The 16,127-nt window shown below is 35.6% G+C and overlaps 1 protein-coding gene and 1 long non-coding RNA gene across 2 annotated transcripts; one reads left to right on the top strand and one right to left on the bottom strand.

Moving 5' to 3' along the window:
* Positions 1-1,947: 1,947 nt before the first annotated feature.
* On the bottom strand, positions 1,948-5,565 carry LOC106100871 (mitochondrial import inner membrane translocase subunit TIM44). The gene is made up of 7 exons (XM_013279935.1): positions 5,379-5,565; positions 5,206-5,304; positions 4,582-4,885; positions 4,186-4,292; positions 3,658-3,747; positions 3,148-3,270; positions 1,948-2,572 (listed from the first exon to the last, which is right to left on the bottom strand). The coding sequence occupies exons 1-7, from the start codon at positions 5,379-5,381 to the stop codon at positions 1,985-1,987; spliced, it is 1,314 nt and encodes a 437-aa protein (XP_013135389.1). The 5' UTR covers positions 5,382-5,565; the 3' UTR covers positions 1,948-1,984.
* Positions 5,566-5,870: 305 nt separating this feature from the next.
* LOC106100902 lies at positions 5,871-16,127 on the top strand. The gene is made up of 3 exons (XR_001225472.1): positions 5,871-6,234; positions 6,438-6,566; positions 16,100-16,127. It is a non-coding gene; the product is annotated as an uncharacterized LOC106100902 (long non-coding RNA).

The following is a 16,127-nucleotide window of genomic DNA, read 5'->3' as shown; positions in this document are numbered from 1 at the left end:
ACACCGCCGTGCTGCAGTGGGCGCTCGACTGAGACACCTCACACCTCACACACCGCGACCCAGGACCTCACACACCGTGACTCGACCTCATACTCCGTGACTCAACCTAGGACCCCGTAACTTGACCTCACACCATACTACACAGAACCTCACATCAAACACCGCAACCAAGGACCTCACACACAACGATACAGGACCTGACACTCCGTGACCCGACCTCACACCCCGTTACTCGACCTCATACCACGCGACGTATCCTTACACCCCACTACATGTCCTCACACTCCACTGCATAACCACACATCGAACATGACCTCACACCCCAAGACTCCTTAAACTCCGCGATATGACCTCACATCTCACGACGTGACTCATACCCTACTCGACCTCATACCACTCGACACACGAACTCATACATATTAAGTTCAAACATTATTAGTCTTTAGATCCAATTTTATAATTCTCCCGTTTAACCACTGACCTGTATGGATGGACAGGCTATAAGACATAATATAGTGCCTGTTTGATTTTCTGCATGGCGCCGTTTGTCGCGGTGGCAGCACTAATAATAAAATTGAATTCGTCAATTACATCAACAAGCCTATCCATTAATAGAGATCAGTGCTATTGCACAAAAATTTTCATTCTGTGTGGTTTTAATTTGTGTTAATTCACCTTTTCTTATAAGATTTTCATCACGTATTTTAAAATGTTGTTAAATCGGATGTGTTTATTACGATTTTTCGCTTTGCCTATTTTTGTATATGAATGTGGTTTTTAGAATCGTATTATAAATACAAATTCCAATATTAATGTGATTTTTAATGTCTATTGTATCTAGTATTTCAAATACACGTTCCATTAAATGTCAATATTTGGCGCGTAAACATCGCCAGTTTCTTAATTCGAAGATTCGTAAAAAAAATGCTTTTTATGAAGCCAGAATCGTCAGATGAAATTATTATACAATTTGCTGTGAAAAATAAACAATTATTTGCACATAGATCTAAGTCATTTAATCTCCTTTAGTGTGATTCAGTAAAACAATATTTTGACGCTTTTGTGCAAATATTGTAAATCGAACATTTTTATTTTAAACTCTGTTTTTTATTAAGATTTAAGAGTGTGTAAAAAAGATAAATGATTTGATGAACCAGGGTAAGATTTCTGGTGAAGCCTAAGTATGGATTCCGTCGAATTTACACTTAGGTGATAATTTGCGTATTGTTGGCAACACTGAAATTATTTTTTTAAACGTTTTTACACTTGCAACACTGCGTTAGTTAATTGAGCTTCTTAGCATAATTTTAAGCATAATTTTAGGGAAGTCGGCACTTTTATAAATCAGGTTATTTTTAACATTTTTTTTTAACTTATTTAATATGTTTTGACTAATATCGTTCATCATAGCTTTTTAATTGATGTAACGCACATTCCAGCTTATGTATTGTAGAATTAAATGTTCAAATATTAGTACAAAAGTTTGCTGCAGTTTCAGTTCTCCGTATATAACCTAGTCACTGTTTGAGATCGTTTGTTTGGATTTCCGTCGTCTCATTCCGTAGTTATAAGCACTATAATCTTTTAGGTATTTGTATATATATTGTACGATGGCTTTGTCCGTCTTTTTGAATGTGCCTCTAATAAAAAAAAATGTTTAATGATCTTTGTCTTTTATTTCAATTACTTGGATTACCCTTTTTAAATACTCGAGGTATACAAATTGTAAGGAAACTAAATATAAATTCAAACACTAAAGGCGTTTATTTACAAAATCTACAAATAGAATAACAATATAAAAATAGACAAGATTATTTACTAAATTTGTAAGTAAAGTTGCCTTAAAAGTTTTATTCAAATTCATTTGAACATCACATTCAAAACTGAATCATAAATTAATTTGTACTGTATTACTAAATTGGTTGAAGGGTTTGATATAAAACCATGTTAGAGGTCCAACGATTTTAATTCATCTATAAACAACTTAAATTAACTGTTCAACACTATTTGCTGAGAGCTCGAGCAGTCTCCAGGCCGCTTTGGGGTTGAGCTCGTTGGGGTCCCTGCACAGCACCCACACATAGTTCACTCTCATCACCTTGTCTGGATCACCTTCGAGGACATTATTCTTCGCATCTCTGACGCACATTATCTGCTGCGACTGGAATGTGATCACCAGCACGGGCCCCTGGTCCATCATCTTGCCCATCACCAGCTCGATCTGCTCTATATCCAATATCTTTGAATCCAGCCGGTAGCCGAGCTGCTTGCACTGCTTGATGGGTGTGGCCAGGATGTTGAAAACCCCTTCGTAGCACCAGTCTTTTAATATCTCCAAATCTCCTCGCACCATGGCCTCCAGTATGTTGGGGATGATATCATTAGCACAGTCTTCTAGAAACTTCTGTGCGGTGAAGTTTGGATCGATTTTGCAGATTTCCGTAAGAGTTTTGGAGAGTTCCGTCTTCTCGAATAAATTACCAAACAGACTGCCGACTTTTTCAGTGACGAATCTTGAAGCTTTCACAACCGCGTTGTCGGATTCTTCGTATCGTATTTTCCAATCAAGAACCTGCAGAATTCATTAAATTTACTGTTCATACTTCATACATACATTATTCTCAAGTGTTAAGTGTGTTTAGAAGCAAAAGTTCAATGATATAACTAAATATTTTTTTCCCGCGACTTCTTTCGCGCGGAATTTAAAAACAAACTTAGTAAGTGGCATTGTCTTAACAGATTATGTTCTACATCTGTGACAAATTTTATTAAGGTCTCTTAAGACATTCTTTTAAGGATTGTGAAGAGGGTATGCTTAAGATATGACGGCTGCTAGAGATGTATGGAAGAGCAGCACATACTGTGCCGACTCTCCGTACGGGATAAGGGTAAGTTGATGAAGCCATTTTGGAGATATATAGTAACAAACATCCATCCATCTAAACTTTTGCATTTTTAATAGTAAGATTTATCAATTTTAATTACTCATTGACCTTAAATTGTAGGTATAATGTGCAAAAACAGGTCAACATTGATTGAGAAAAGTATTCAATATCACAGATTAGTGTGATATCAGACTTTTTAAATTATTTTTATTTAGAAATATTTGAACTACTATTATTCAGTAAATAAAAAATTGAAACTCACCTTATTGACATACTGATTGTTATTCTTGAAGTTCTCCCACTGCTGGTAGAACTTGGAGTCCTTGTGCAGCTCCAGCCCCAACGTCTCCGTGTCCGGCGCGAAGCTGCGCTCCTCCTCCGCCACCTGCAACAACACACAACTATGTTACACCACAAAACAATACAACACAACAACTATAATACACAATTACTATGTACACTCAGGGAAATCCATGGTGTTCCAACAGAACAATTGCCTTGTTCCTTGCAACGAAACAAACATCACCACTTACAACATAGCCATATACGTAGTAATAGCTTTCGCCCGCGACTCCGTCCGCGGAGTGTTAAAAAAGACAAAAGTGAGTAGCCTATGTGTTCTTCTAGATTATGTCCTACATCTATGCCAGATTGATTCAGCCGTTAAGGCTACAAACATCCATCCATCTAAACTTTCACATTTATAATATTAGTATGATTGTATATAATGGGACAATTAATTGTTTCTTGAGTCTGTGTGTAATATGCTCACCTCTACCCGCTTCCGAAGCGCGAGCGGCGCGCTGTACACGCGCCCTTCCAGCCCGCGCGGAGACATCTCATTCCTCACTACTTCCGTTGCCTGAAAACACAAATGAGTACTTGTACCTATTTAAATTCCTACTAAGTTACTAGTGTACTATACATATACCTTTTTATTTACTTATTAAAACACTTGCTGGTTTTCCATCGTAATTAAGTTTCAAACACATTTATTTAGTACATACATGTTAGGTAGAGAAGGTTTTCGTATGTTTGTTTAAAATTGACTTTTATTGAATATTATTTAAGATGTAGGATAGGAAGAATGATGTAAAGACTATTCTAAATAACACTAATAGAAATATTAAATAAGGTGACAAGTACAATATGAAGTTTTCTTTTATAGAAGCTATCATGAGTTCAGTACTTCTGTATATTATTTTTGTCATAAAGTTGATTGATTTCCTGAATTCTAGTGGCCCAATAAGTAAAAATACAAACACAATAAATGAATGTTATTACTTTTTTTACATTTTACCTGTGAAATTGTCCTGAAAGCTGATGTCTGTCCGAGCCTTTGCCCTTTATCTGCTATACTTCCCGCAGCATCCTTAGCTGTTTTAGATATATCTTCTGTTATCCTTCCTGAAAACATATAAATGCATCTTTTACATATATTGTTGTATACATTTTGTCACAAATATTTTATCAATTTAAATATATTACATGTATACATTTTATTTTTTAATTGTAACCTTGTTTTTTTATTATTAATGCAATTTAAAAAAATTCAAGGTTAATTTCTGTAAATACAAGAGAATGAAATAACTAAAGTTTAGCAATAAGATGTTATTTGCAACTAAATAACATGATTTATAATCATGATAATAATAAAAGCTATAAGAATGAAAAATCTAATCAGAACTTAACTCACCAGCCTTTTTAGCAAATTCCGTTTTACTAGCCTCTTCTAGCACATGCTCCATCTTCCCTTTGATACCTTCTAATGTATCTTTCAAAACTTCTGAGCCTTTAGATGCCTCAGATTCCACAGCTTGGAACTTTTTCCTTGCGGCTTGCAGTGCTTCTGAATTTTCAAGACGTTGCGCCTCTTCTCTGAATTTTTTGATATTCTCTTTCATCTCTTTGTTTTTTGCAATATCTTCTTTGATGTTTTCAATAATGGATGAGAAGAAACCTTTTCTTGCTGAATAACTGCGGCATATTTGTACTGTAAACTATAAGTGTTACTAATAAGTAAGCTTGTTTGATGATTCAGGGTGACTTATTTGTATTTAAAAAAAACTAAAGGAGAGATTGCTTTAAAACACTTTTGTATAAATCATCATTATATATAAAATGTTATAATATTCATATAAGAATATTCAAAATTTAAAAGGCTAGGTGCACAATAATTACAAAAAATCTAATTCAGATATGAAATGAACTTAATATTATTATTCTTGAAGTTTTAGTTTAGAATTATATAATTCCCTTTTTTGTCAAACTCAACGAATAATTAATGATTTTTTACCATTCTATGATTCATTGGGCTTACCTGGTCTGAATGACATGATGCAACTACAGAGGGTTTGAAATTATTTGGTACGACACACTTCCAGCGTGCAGGGCTATTTAATATTAAACGACACGAATGCTGAAATTAAATAAATAAATTACAAAATTTATAACCTTATCATCTATGTAATACGAAGGTTATAGTGCATTTACCATAGTTGTAAATATTTACTGTCAAATATACACAAACTTCTATTGTTCAATTTAATATTCAAATATGAACGCAACCGATCTTTCGGTTTATGAGAGAAAATACCAAATAATGGTAAAAAATTAAATTATTCTTGCATTTTAGTCGACTTTTAAGTTTGGATCAGATTTGACAGTTTGACAGTTTATGATGGTCTATGGTTTATTATTTCAGACGAGATAAGACTAAATTTTCCCTGGTATAGATACAGAGCTTTTACCCAAACACTGCAAATTGACAAATCATTTTCTTTTAATGACTAACCAAATATTACTCATAAAATAGACATTAAAATCTATTTAAAACGGTTTATTTCGCTTAGCTTTTAAATAACTCGCACAGTTTACCAACAAAACTCTTTTTTCATTTCCGGAAAAAACAACTGTCATTGTCATTACTCATAGACAATTTAATTCAAAAAATTTATTTCCTGTTTAGTTTTTGTTATAAATACGTTTTTTCTTATTTTACTATTAGTACAAGTATCGTAAATTTTCGTTATAGTAAAAAGCATCTTAAGAAATAGAAATGAAATATTTTATCAAACAAAATTTAAACGTTTTCAAATGTAAGATGCTCGATGTTTTGAGTTTAAAAAAAATTCTCGCTTCCGGTGTGAACGTAGTTCCAGAAACATAAGAAAGTGTGCATTTTCATTTATTTTCTGTCGTCATTTTTGGCCACGGTTTCGTGTATGCGTTCAATGATATTTAATTTATTTCGCGTTCGATTGTAGTAGCGTGAATCGAGTTCTTTCGTGAAATTCTACCATATAACACAGAGAAAGAATTCGCGAGGCGCTTCGTCATACAGAGGAAGGTACTATCAAATATCTTCAATCCGTATTTACTTATATAGGTATACGTAGGTACTAAGTGTACTAGACACCACGTTTTCGCCAGCTGGTGCGTACGTTTCGGCTTGCGAAATTAGTTTTGCTATTGATTTATTTCTCATAATGGCAGTATGTCATAGTGTGTGTTGTTTCCAGACCGTAGTGAAGTAATATTGAATTGTGGCAGGTTGGTTACCCCGGCTAGTCGCGTGTTTCGCTGGTGCCAGCTTCTACGAAAGATCAACAATTCATCCCATCTGTGAACTCTCGTCCAGTGGGGCGCTACCATTTTATATGACTTTAGCAAGATATAAAGGTAAGTGGCCTTTTTTCCATTATTAAAAAAAAATTAAACTCGGGGTTCAAAAAGTCAAATCGACGACGTTGGTAATTGTACATATTGGTTTATATTTTCGTCTTTTTTGAAGTAATATGATGGTATTTTTATTTTATAATAATAATCTATTGCCGTATATTGTTGATAATATCTCCCATATGTTATAATAGCACTCCAATAAGACAATATCTGCAGTTAACCTTAACTACAGTTTAGTTTTCTAACAATAGAACTGAAACCTTATATCACCACGTTTTAGTTTTTTAAATATACAAGTGGATTGAATGATTATTCTAAAATAGCAGGGCTATACATATTTAGCTATAAAGTATTTTAGGCTAGAGTTTAACTAAAACTTAATATAAATGACAAGAATGTGTAAGCAAAGGTGGAAAAAAAATGTGACCCTAAATGGTTCTTATTTATAATCTAAAATGTAATATCTGCTAGAAGGATTTATACGTCTTTTATTAATATATTTTTCGACTATATTAAGTAACTAACTTAACTTTGCAAAATCTTCACTCGGAGAGAGTTGACTGTAAGGAAAATGTTAATAAAATCCATCTTGCAATTTCTCTTGTACAGTCAGTATTTCTCATAGTGTCCACTTACAAAAATAATTCCATAATGCAATAAGACAAACTTCACTATTTCTTATAAAATACTAATTATGTACCAGTGAGTTGTGTGAACAATAGAAAATAAATGCATTTGAAAAATCTTTGATTATTGTTTCTATTTTGTTTTAATGCTAATGAAACATTCAAACAATTGTTTTTAAAGTTATATACTCTTCTAAAGATTTGTAAATACATACAGTTCTTTACAATTTAAATCAGTGTACATAACTTGTGTTCGTAATATTTAAAACTAGCTCTCGCCCGCAACTCCATCCGAGTGGAATTAAAAAAAAATGAACACATAGTTCTTCCAGACTATTCTCTACATCTATGCCAAATTTCATTAAGATCCGTTCAGCCGTTAGGCTACAAACTCTAACAAACATCCATCCATCTAAACTTTTACATTTATAATACTAGTAAGATGTAAAATTTATGAATGTGTGTATGTGCATTGTAAGGAATAACAAATTGTATGCAAGCACTGATAAGGCTGTATGTAAAATTAGTGACAGCAGTTACGCTGCGGCACATAAACTGCTTATCAAACCACAAATTAAATTTAATGCTGAATGGGTTTTAATTAATTTTATGAACAAGTTGAGCTCATATTGCTAGGTATTATCGGTTTGGTTGCATATTTTAAAAATCTGCATTTTTTTATTGGCCTATGTTAATGGAATCTAATACTATTTATTCTGATTTATTTGCTAATATTAGCTATTGAATAATGCTTAAAATAATTTTTAAAAATCTTTTAGACTATCCAAAGAACGAGTTTAATATTCTAGCTTGATTCTTAGACCAGTACGCAGGCAGTGTTTTACCCAATATAGTGATGTCATACATTATTTCAAAAGATTTAAACGCGTGGCGATAAGACCCTGATAAGCAACCTCGTGCGTTGCCCGTGACACTTAGTTTTGTAAGCCACACTACTGTTTCTACAAAAACTAATTTGTTTGCACACAAAGTTTTAAACCAAAATCAGATCACATTACCAATCCATCCATCTAAACTTTCAGATTACATGTAAGATAGACCAGACGTTCATTTAGAAATTACCCCTTTGCGATTCTTCGCTACAACTACGACATTTCTAAACCCCCCCCCCCTTTCCCGTTCGACATATTGCGCCATCCGTAGAAAGAAATATGCTGCTATTGCAGCAACGGAATATAACCTCATATCCATTTCCTTTATTATCTTACATAGCGTTACTGTCAATACGACACTACAATCATAATCTATATTAAACTATTTTCGCAAACTAAAATGTAAATTTTAGCTAAAGCTTTAAAGCTAAGTAATAAAACTTAATATCATATGTAATATATAATTTTCCGCCTATTCTATTATAGGTGCTAGTATATTCCCGGGACAACTGCGCACCGGCGCAGCCTCCGCGATCGTTACGAGCCTCCCTCTCACAGCTCCCTACGACCCCCTACTTCCCCCTCACACAAGCAACACGCTCGCTAACACTAAATTGAATTCAGGATGCCTGGGATACTAAAAGCTAACCTATAAAGATAAATTCCGTCTTTGATATTACCTAAAACGTTTTATTAAATTTTAACACAAAACTTGTAATCTGCAGTCTTGAAAATTGATCATAGATCCTAATTTAGCACTAGTCGAATTTAGTTTTTTTTTTACGTTTATCAACATAGTTATATGTTATTACGGATTAAAGAAAGTTTAACAGATTCTATATGAAATTCTGTCTATACATCTACTTGGAATTACGGCAAGTTCCAGCTATTCAGGTAATATTTATTACCGAGACTGTCTTAACTTTAGAGTTAAGTTGTATTAGTGCAGCAGTGTTACGGTAATATTACATGAGTATGCCGTCACGTAAACGTATTCGCGTACGGCCGTAGTGAGGGGAAGGGTCGCTGAAAGAGGGTGCAGCGCCGCGAGAGGGGAGCAAAGCGCAGTCTGCGATCGATGCAGCCTATGCGCTGAGCTGGCAGGGTCTGGAACTGTACAATGTCAACAGGCGTATATATTCTTATAGAAATTAGTTTTTCAAAGTAACGATTTGACATAGACGTGTTTATTTGGTCCTCACTTAAATATCTTTTTAAATACATTTTCATGGAATGATTTTTCCACACGCTTTACCTAGTTTTCCTTAGCAGGATGAGTTGCTTGATGATTTTAGCAAAGATGGACTAACATGTGTCAAGTTTTACATAAGCGTGTTATAACATCGTCTGCCGGAAGCCGTCGCGGCGAGTGCGCGGTGTAGGTTATGTCAGAGGTGAACGCACTCTCCTTTTGCAGACACATGGCCAAAAGTGCAAGAACCCATAGCCAAGGCATTATATCTTAAGAATGTTCGATATTTTGACAATATGAAATTTGTGTGCATGTGTCCAATGCTGACAAATTCCATAATAAACAAGACTAGGATATAAAAACATCAAGTTTGCACAGACTAAATCTATCAAAAATATACCGCAAATATAATGATCAATCAAACTGTCATCTACGACCGGGTAGTGAGAGTTGCGTCGATTTAGTAATTACGTCAAACCGGCGTACACTTTTGCTTCGTAACAGAAGTTACAATCGCCTAGAATTCTAACTTGCTACTTCTAATTACTTTCTAGGTATCATTTTTATATATTTATGAGAGCTTTTTAGACAGAGATTGAACTCACCTCTCTGGCTTCATCCTGCTCACGTAGTGTCTATCAATTTTATAAAACCTTAGTTGATGTTATGGCCTAATTTTTGACTGGCCGCTATCTATCGCCATATGTATCAGTGATCCGACCTGACAAGGATTTTCACTTTTGTACATAAAATTAGCTGAAAATCGAAATTTGAATACAAACATACGGGTTGTTCTTGTCGTTGCCTTGCATTCCGCTGTTATCAGAATCTCGAATTCAGACCAATACAAGTAGATGTAATGTCATCAGTACTCTACAGTACGCATAAAGCTCAGTGCGACCTTACATTTGTTTAGTTCAATGGCCTGAGTGTCGCGAAACGTGAGTGCGTTAGATTAACCAGACTTCTTACTGTCTTGGTCTAGGAATATACATTCTAAGTTGCAGAATAAACAACTCTAGAGATATGACTTTTAGTTCAATATTAAGAGCAATAAATTGTTGTAAACGTGGACATGATTGCGAAGTATTCGTATTATGGTCTTATCGTTCAATCGATGACCGATTTGTCGTTGCACTTATCGTGTCGTCCCCGTGTCGTGTGGCGAGATGGTGCGCGCACGTGGGAACGCAGCCCGGCGTGACTCACCGGGGATCTCGGAGGATGACTGCATCACTTGGCCGCAACGGCACTCGTCTCGACAAACAAAAGTTTTATCGTATAAGGCGTAGTAAATATCTATGCTATTTCTCTAATGCCGATGTTTAAAATTCTCACTCACTCTGATACGATTTATCCTAAAATCTTTCTTAACTTGGCCCCTCAAGTCCGACTAGAAAAGTACATCCTTAACAAATGAACATAGCTATTCAACAATAATTACAAAGTTACTGATTATCTGTCTTAATTTTAATATACTGGTTGAAATAGCATCCTGCTTTATGTGTCAGTGGTCTCTTATAACAATAGCAGTGAGCATTTTGCGTCATCCGTCACGCTTCATTCCAGGTGAGATTATGCGTTACGCACACACCCACATACAGATATGTCTACGCATCCTGCTTGAAATTTATCGAAAATCTATAAAAACACGTACTTCGCTGAAAAATCTTTGTTCTTCTCTCGATAATTTACAAATGACAATTTTCCGCTCTCGGAATTTCCACATGTGTAAGTTAATATCGGTAGCTTTCGCGTGGGTGTGTGTTTTACAAACTGCTTTAGGATTTCCAGGAGGCGGGCGAGGTACAATCGATATCACGGCACATGCGTACGGCAGTTCAAGCCTCGCGCAATCCCCCATCCCCCTGCCAACCTAACCCATCACCCCCCGCGCTATGTCCTGCGATGCCTTCCCTGCCTCCCCATTCCCCATGAGCACGCCGAATTGCAGTCCTACACGATGATAAATTGCATCCGACGACGCAATCTGTAACTAAACCGCGCTGCAATGGCGGCTGCCATAGACAAGTGATTCTTTTTTTAATTTGTAATTGCCGCTCGCGCTGCTTGGCCACACGACTTCCGGTAATTGAGAACTTGTTCTTCAATTTGGCAAGTTTTGGAAAGTTTTGTTTACATTGTTGTTATCAGTTATATATCGTTGGCTGTGGTATTTGTACTGTTGTATTAGATTTTAATACGGCCTCTATTATAAGCTCTAGTTACATATAGACCACGTAGTTTCCATTGGACATATACGTGTCAATTAGCGTCCCGGCTGCTAATTTGTGACACGTCTGATCGATGGCTGTGATGTCATGGATCGACGGTAGCTAGATAGTGCTAGATTTGATATTTGATATTTAACTATTTACATATGATGAGTATGACAAACTCGGAGGCCTGTGAATGTTCGAATCTGAATTTAATAGTCGTATATTTCTGTTCACGAACATTAACATGGTTGGATTTTATTGGAAAACCGTAATTATTAGATCAATTGTCGATAAGGTGTCACATCACTAGCGACAATTTGCACTTTATCGATCTCTAACCTTGACTCTTGGTACGGTTTCTGCGTAGTGTCATGCCGCCGTTGCAACTCTTGTAGGGTTGCCAACCGATTTGTCTATTGTTACTATAAATAACTGAATAATGCTTAACATATTGAAAACTTTGTTAGCATTGTTTAGTACACCTATCCGTCACTTTACCTATTTTCAAAAGTGTAGGCACTTCCTACGTCTTCCTAAGTCTTGTCTATTCCAACTCTGAAAGATTACTTTTCTCAGCTAGGCTCAACATTTTTCTAGTTTTGATATAGCATAAATGTATATGTGTTACAATTTGATGTAAATGTGCCAACCCTGCATAGATAGACAATATGTAAACAGGATGCAGTTCAGGCATTAAGAGACGACCAGGGCACGGTCACGCGGCCCGTGGGATTGTACGCATGTAACCTGACATTCGTGTTTGATACATTTGTAGTCGCACTGTCTTACATGTCTCGTTACATTTACGGACGTTTTTAAATTACTGACTGATTGTCACATGAAATAGATTCTCTATTGTCTACTAAATCAATATGTAGACCTCTAAAGTATAGATGGCTCCTACGTTTTTTTTTATACAACAAAAAAGCGGCCACCTAAATCCGCCAAATTAGCGAAGCGACCGCTACCCATAGACATCTGCAATTGCAAATGCCTACCCTAAATCGACAGAGGATGAGACGCACGTAAAGAGAATATTTTCCCTTTCTATGCGTCTCCTCTACCGTCAAATCCACTTTCCCTTCCAATACTTTCCTTAATAGAAAAAGGTGTGACGAGAAAGGGACTAAAATTGGGCTTCCGGCACCAAACGTTTACTATTGTATGTTTGGAACGATAATTTTAAAAAACAAACCTTTAAACAATTATGGATATTACGACGCATCAAACATGCAAATACGATAGACAATCAAATTCTACTTATTTCTAATTACAAATTTAAATGTAAACCAGTATTTAAAAAGTTAATTAAAAAAAACTTGTGAGGTGTCTCGTCAATTACTTGTAATGTGACGAATAATCTAGTAACCATTTATGATCTACATTTCAAGTCTCCCTTAGTGAGCAACACTGAGTGCTGCAGTGATTGTGCGTTACGTGTTTATATACAGAAAGTAATTAATTAATGTAAAATTATAGATTTTGTAGGCGAAACAATTTCTTCAACGTTGTATTTCGTCAGCGGGCGAGTTGCGCAATGGAAGTGAATGTGATTAAAAAGCCATTTCACGTTTGGTTAGCTCGCGGCTGTAATTTTATTGCGAGTAACAAAAAGTTGTGAAGCAACCGTTTAGTTTAAACTATATTCTCATTTATTGGAACTTGATTTTTAGTTTTAAATCTCAAAATTTAAAATTAACAAGTTAATCCGACGCATAATAAGTTTTAAGAAAAATCCAAAAACTAACCTAAACATATTGAATTTATTTAAAGTTTTTGTTCAATCGATAATTTATTATACAGTTACGATCTACATTGTATAGAGTGAGGTCTCCATCGCATGAAAGGCTCTAAACTTACAGCCAGTGTTCTAGCCCACTGATTGATATCTAGTGGCCGCCGCAATACAAGGTAAAACAAGTAATATCGCTAGTCATTAGTTCTCATATTCCGATATTAACATATCTATAATCTCACGTGACTACATTTGATTAGCACCGATATTGTAGAAGTCGGTCAAATATGCAAGTAACGATAGATGTGGACGTCTACATTTAAATACAAAGATTTGAATATGTTAAACAATGCATCGTTCCGCTACAGCTGTGCGCTGGTGACCGAAACGTCGGTCTGTCGATTAAATGTTTGTCTAATGATTGTCGTGTAAATGACAACATTGTCGTAGGTTGTGCACAACGAGCGTAGTTAAGACGAAAGCTCGCTACTATAGCAGTTAACTCTAAAGCATTAAGGATCATTTTCCGGAGACTGTATAATGCATACTCGCGTGTGCATGTTTACAAAGATTTCCCGTGTTGTGTTATTGTGACACTAATATGATACGGTGGAATGCAAGCAACATGATCTCGGTGTCGAGTTGTCAACCGAGCTCTGATTTGCCGAAGCTATGCAAAATGATAGCATTAATTAATGTAAAAGCAAGCTATTATTCACTAATTATGCATTCTTTCGGTTTTCATTCAAACCTAATACCATCGGTTGGTAAAATGGACAGTTTTTATTCAAATATTATTATGTATTTAACTAAATGAGCATCGACGACACAGCATTGTGTACTGCCGGACGCGTCTTATACATAACTTCTCATAATTAAACACAATGTCTCATTCATTGTATTTCTCACAGATTTATTTTTCGTTTTTGTTATCGTACAACACGAGTTAGAGAATCTAAAGTCATACAACTATTCCAGTACAAAAGTTAATTGAATAATTGTCCTAAATACGATGTCCTGCATATGCAAGTGTCAACCAGTTTGTCCTTGGCCGTGGCTGTGGGCGTGAGGCGGCTACGGGTGCGAACCGACCCGAGGTATCTAGTGTCGACCGGCTCTTTATCAACTTATCCCAATGTAGGGGAAATCTTGATGATACTGTTTATGTTGCCATTAACGATATAATTAGGCAAACAAGCTCTCTACGTAGTAATTATATTGTGAAGGTGATAAGGTCTGATGTATTTTAAAACAAAGAAAAAGATTAACAAAACTTTTGCTCAAAGTGCAGTGTAGCAATACGTCGTGGGGCGTAGTTCCACGTGTAGACGGGGCCGCATTGCGGATAGTGTAGATTGTAGATTAACCCACCCAGCATTGTTTAGTTTTTGTAGCGACACCCGGCTTGAGCACCCCTGAACAACTCTCTGGTATAGGCTGAGTGCATGACTCGAGTTGAAGCTTTGTTATTCTAGCTAAAAACTAAAAAGCACCTGGGGTAGTAGATAGATATTAAATTAGCTTTTAGAATTGAAATATTATATTAAGGTTATGTAAGTTATTTAGTTTTAGGAATTCTACATCGTTATAATATGTTTATTTTTTGTACATATCGATTTGCTTTAATCTACGTATGCGAAATTTTATAGCGAATTTTGCTCCGCGCATGGTCCACAACCGGCCAATCGCTGGCCAACGCTCAAGGACAAAGGTGTACGACTAGTTAAATTGTCACCGGCATTACTATACAAAGGAGTTTAGTCGTTACAGCAAAGTGATATAGTCTACAGTCGTCTGGTATATGAACTAGGAGCGCTGTTATCGTATGGTATACGCGAATTACGCGATGTTTTGAGTTAGCAAGTATGTTGCACAGGGCTGTCAATATTTTTTTTTTGTAATTGTTGATTACCTTGAAATTGAAAATAAGTGTAATATATTTAGCGATTTGGTATGTTAAAAATAATTTTAAGTGACAAAGAGGAAAGTCATACTAAACTAATAAAATGTTATTTTACCACTGAACCACCAGTCGCAGTATGTCAGTTGGATGAAATAAGTAATGATTTGCAACTTTCATCGCTAAGAAATAATACGACACTGGATTGAATTAATTTATGACAACCCTAAGATCCTATGTCAGGTTTCGCAGCAGCCACGCGTAGCGTCTTTCGTTCTAGCGCGTCGTTGTTCAGATTTACTATAAAACGATTTGTAAATTTGTTTTTGGCGCTGTGACGTCAGCATGGTAATTTGTCACTTGCACGGAACTGGTTCGTGTTATGCACGCGCTCGAGTATTTTTTATTGCCTTTTAAGCTGGATGTTTTAAATGTTTTTACACAAGATCTGTTCCATATCAAATATTGTAGCAGTAAGACGTCAAATAAGTCATGATAAAGCGTGTTTGATATTTCCGCACGTCATACATTTTGATATGACGATTAGGGAATAAAATTAACCAATCTATTTAATTAATAAAATGAGATATAACACGAATATATTTATATAAAATATTGTTGTAGGCTGTACAAGGGTATATTTAATCTTATTCAAGAAATTAAAGGAAGGGAATCCTGTACTCTATAGGCTTTCAGTGATGTATCTCATCCAATGCTATCCACTCTAATCCTACTAATCAATGAAATATCCTTTCATTGCCATTAGTCAAATTACTTCAACCTTTTGATCAGTGTTCTGATTTAACCACATGCACGCATTTGAGTATGAATGTCGATATTCTGTAACGAACTGGAAATACGTTAGTTTGATGGTAAACTAGTTCGTATATTTGTCAGCCAAGATTTTTTAAACTTGAATCTTGCTTCGTACAACAGATGGTTTGATGTGTGTACGTGTGTTGTTACAGAGGCATCAGTACAGAGCGCGGAGAGCGG

This window comes from Papilio polytes, unplaced genomic scaffold (genome assembly GCF_000836215.1).
Source record: "Papilio polytes unplaced genomic scaffold, Ppol_1.0 DF824035.1, whole genome shotgun sequence".
Taxonomy (NCBI): domain Eukaryota; kingdom Metazoa; phylum Arthropoda; class Insecta; order Lepidoptera; family Papilionidae; genus Papilio; species Papilio polytes.
This window is presented reverse-complemented; position numbering and strand designations above follow the sequence as displayed.

Excerpts from the sequence above, each read along its gene's own strand:
- LOC106100871 (XM_013279935.1), bottom strand. Across the intron at positions 3,748-4,185 it reads CTTTCAGGACAATTTCACAG|GCAACGGAAGTAGTGAGGAA; the intron begins GTAAAATGTAAA and ends TTGTGTTTTCAG. Across the intron at positions 3,271-3,657 it reads CGCTTCGGAAGCGGGTAGAG|GTGGCGGAGGAGGAGCGCAG; the intron begins GTGAGCATATTA and ends GTGTTGTTGCAG.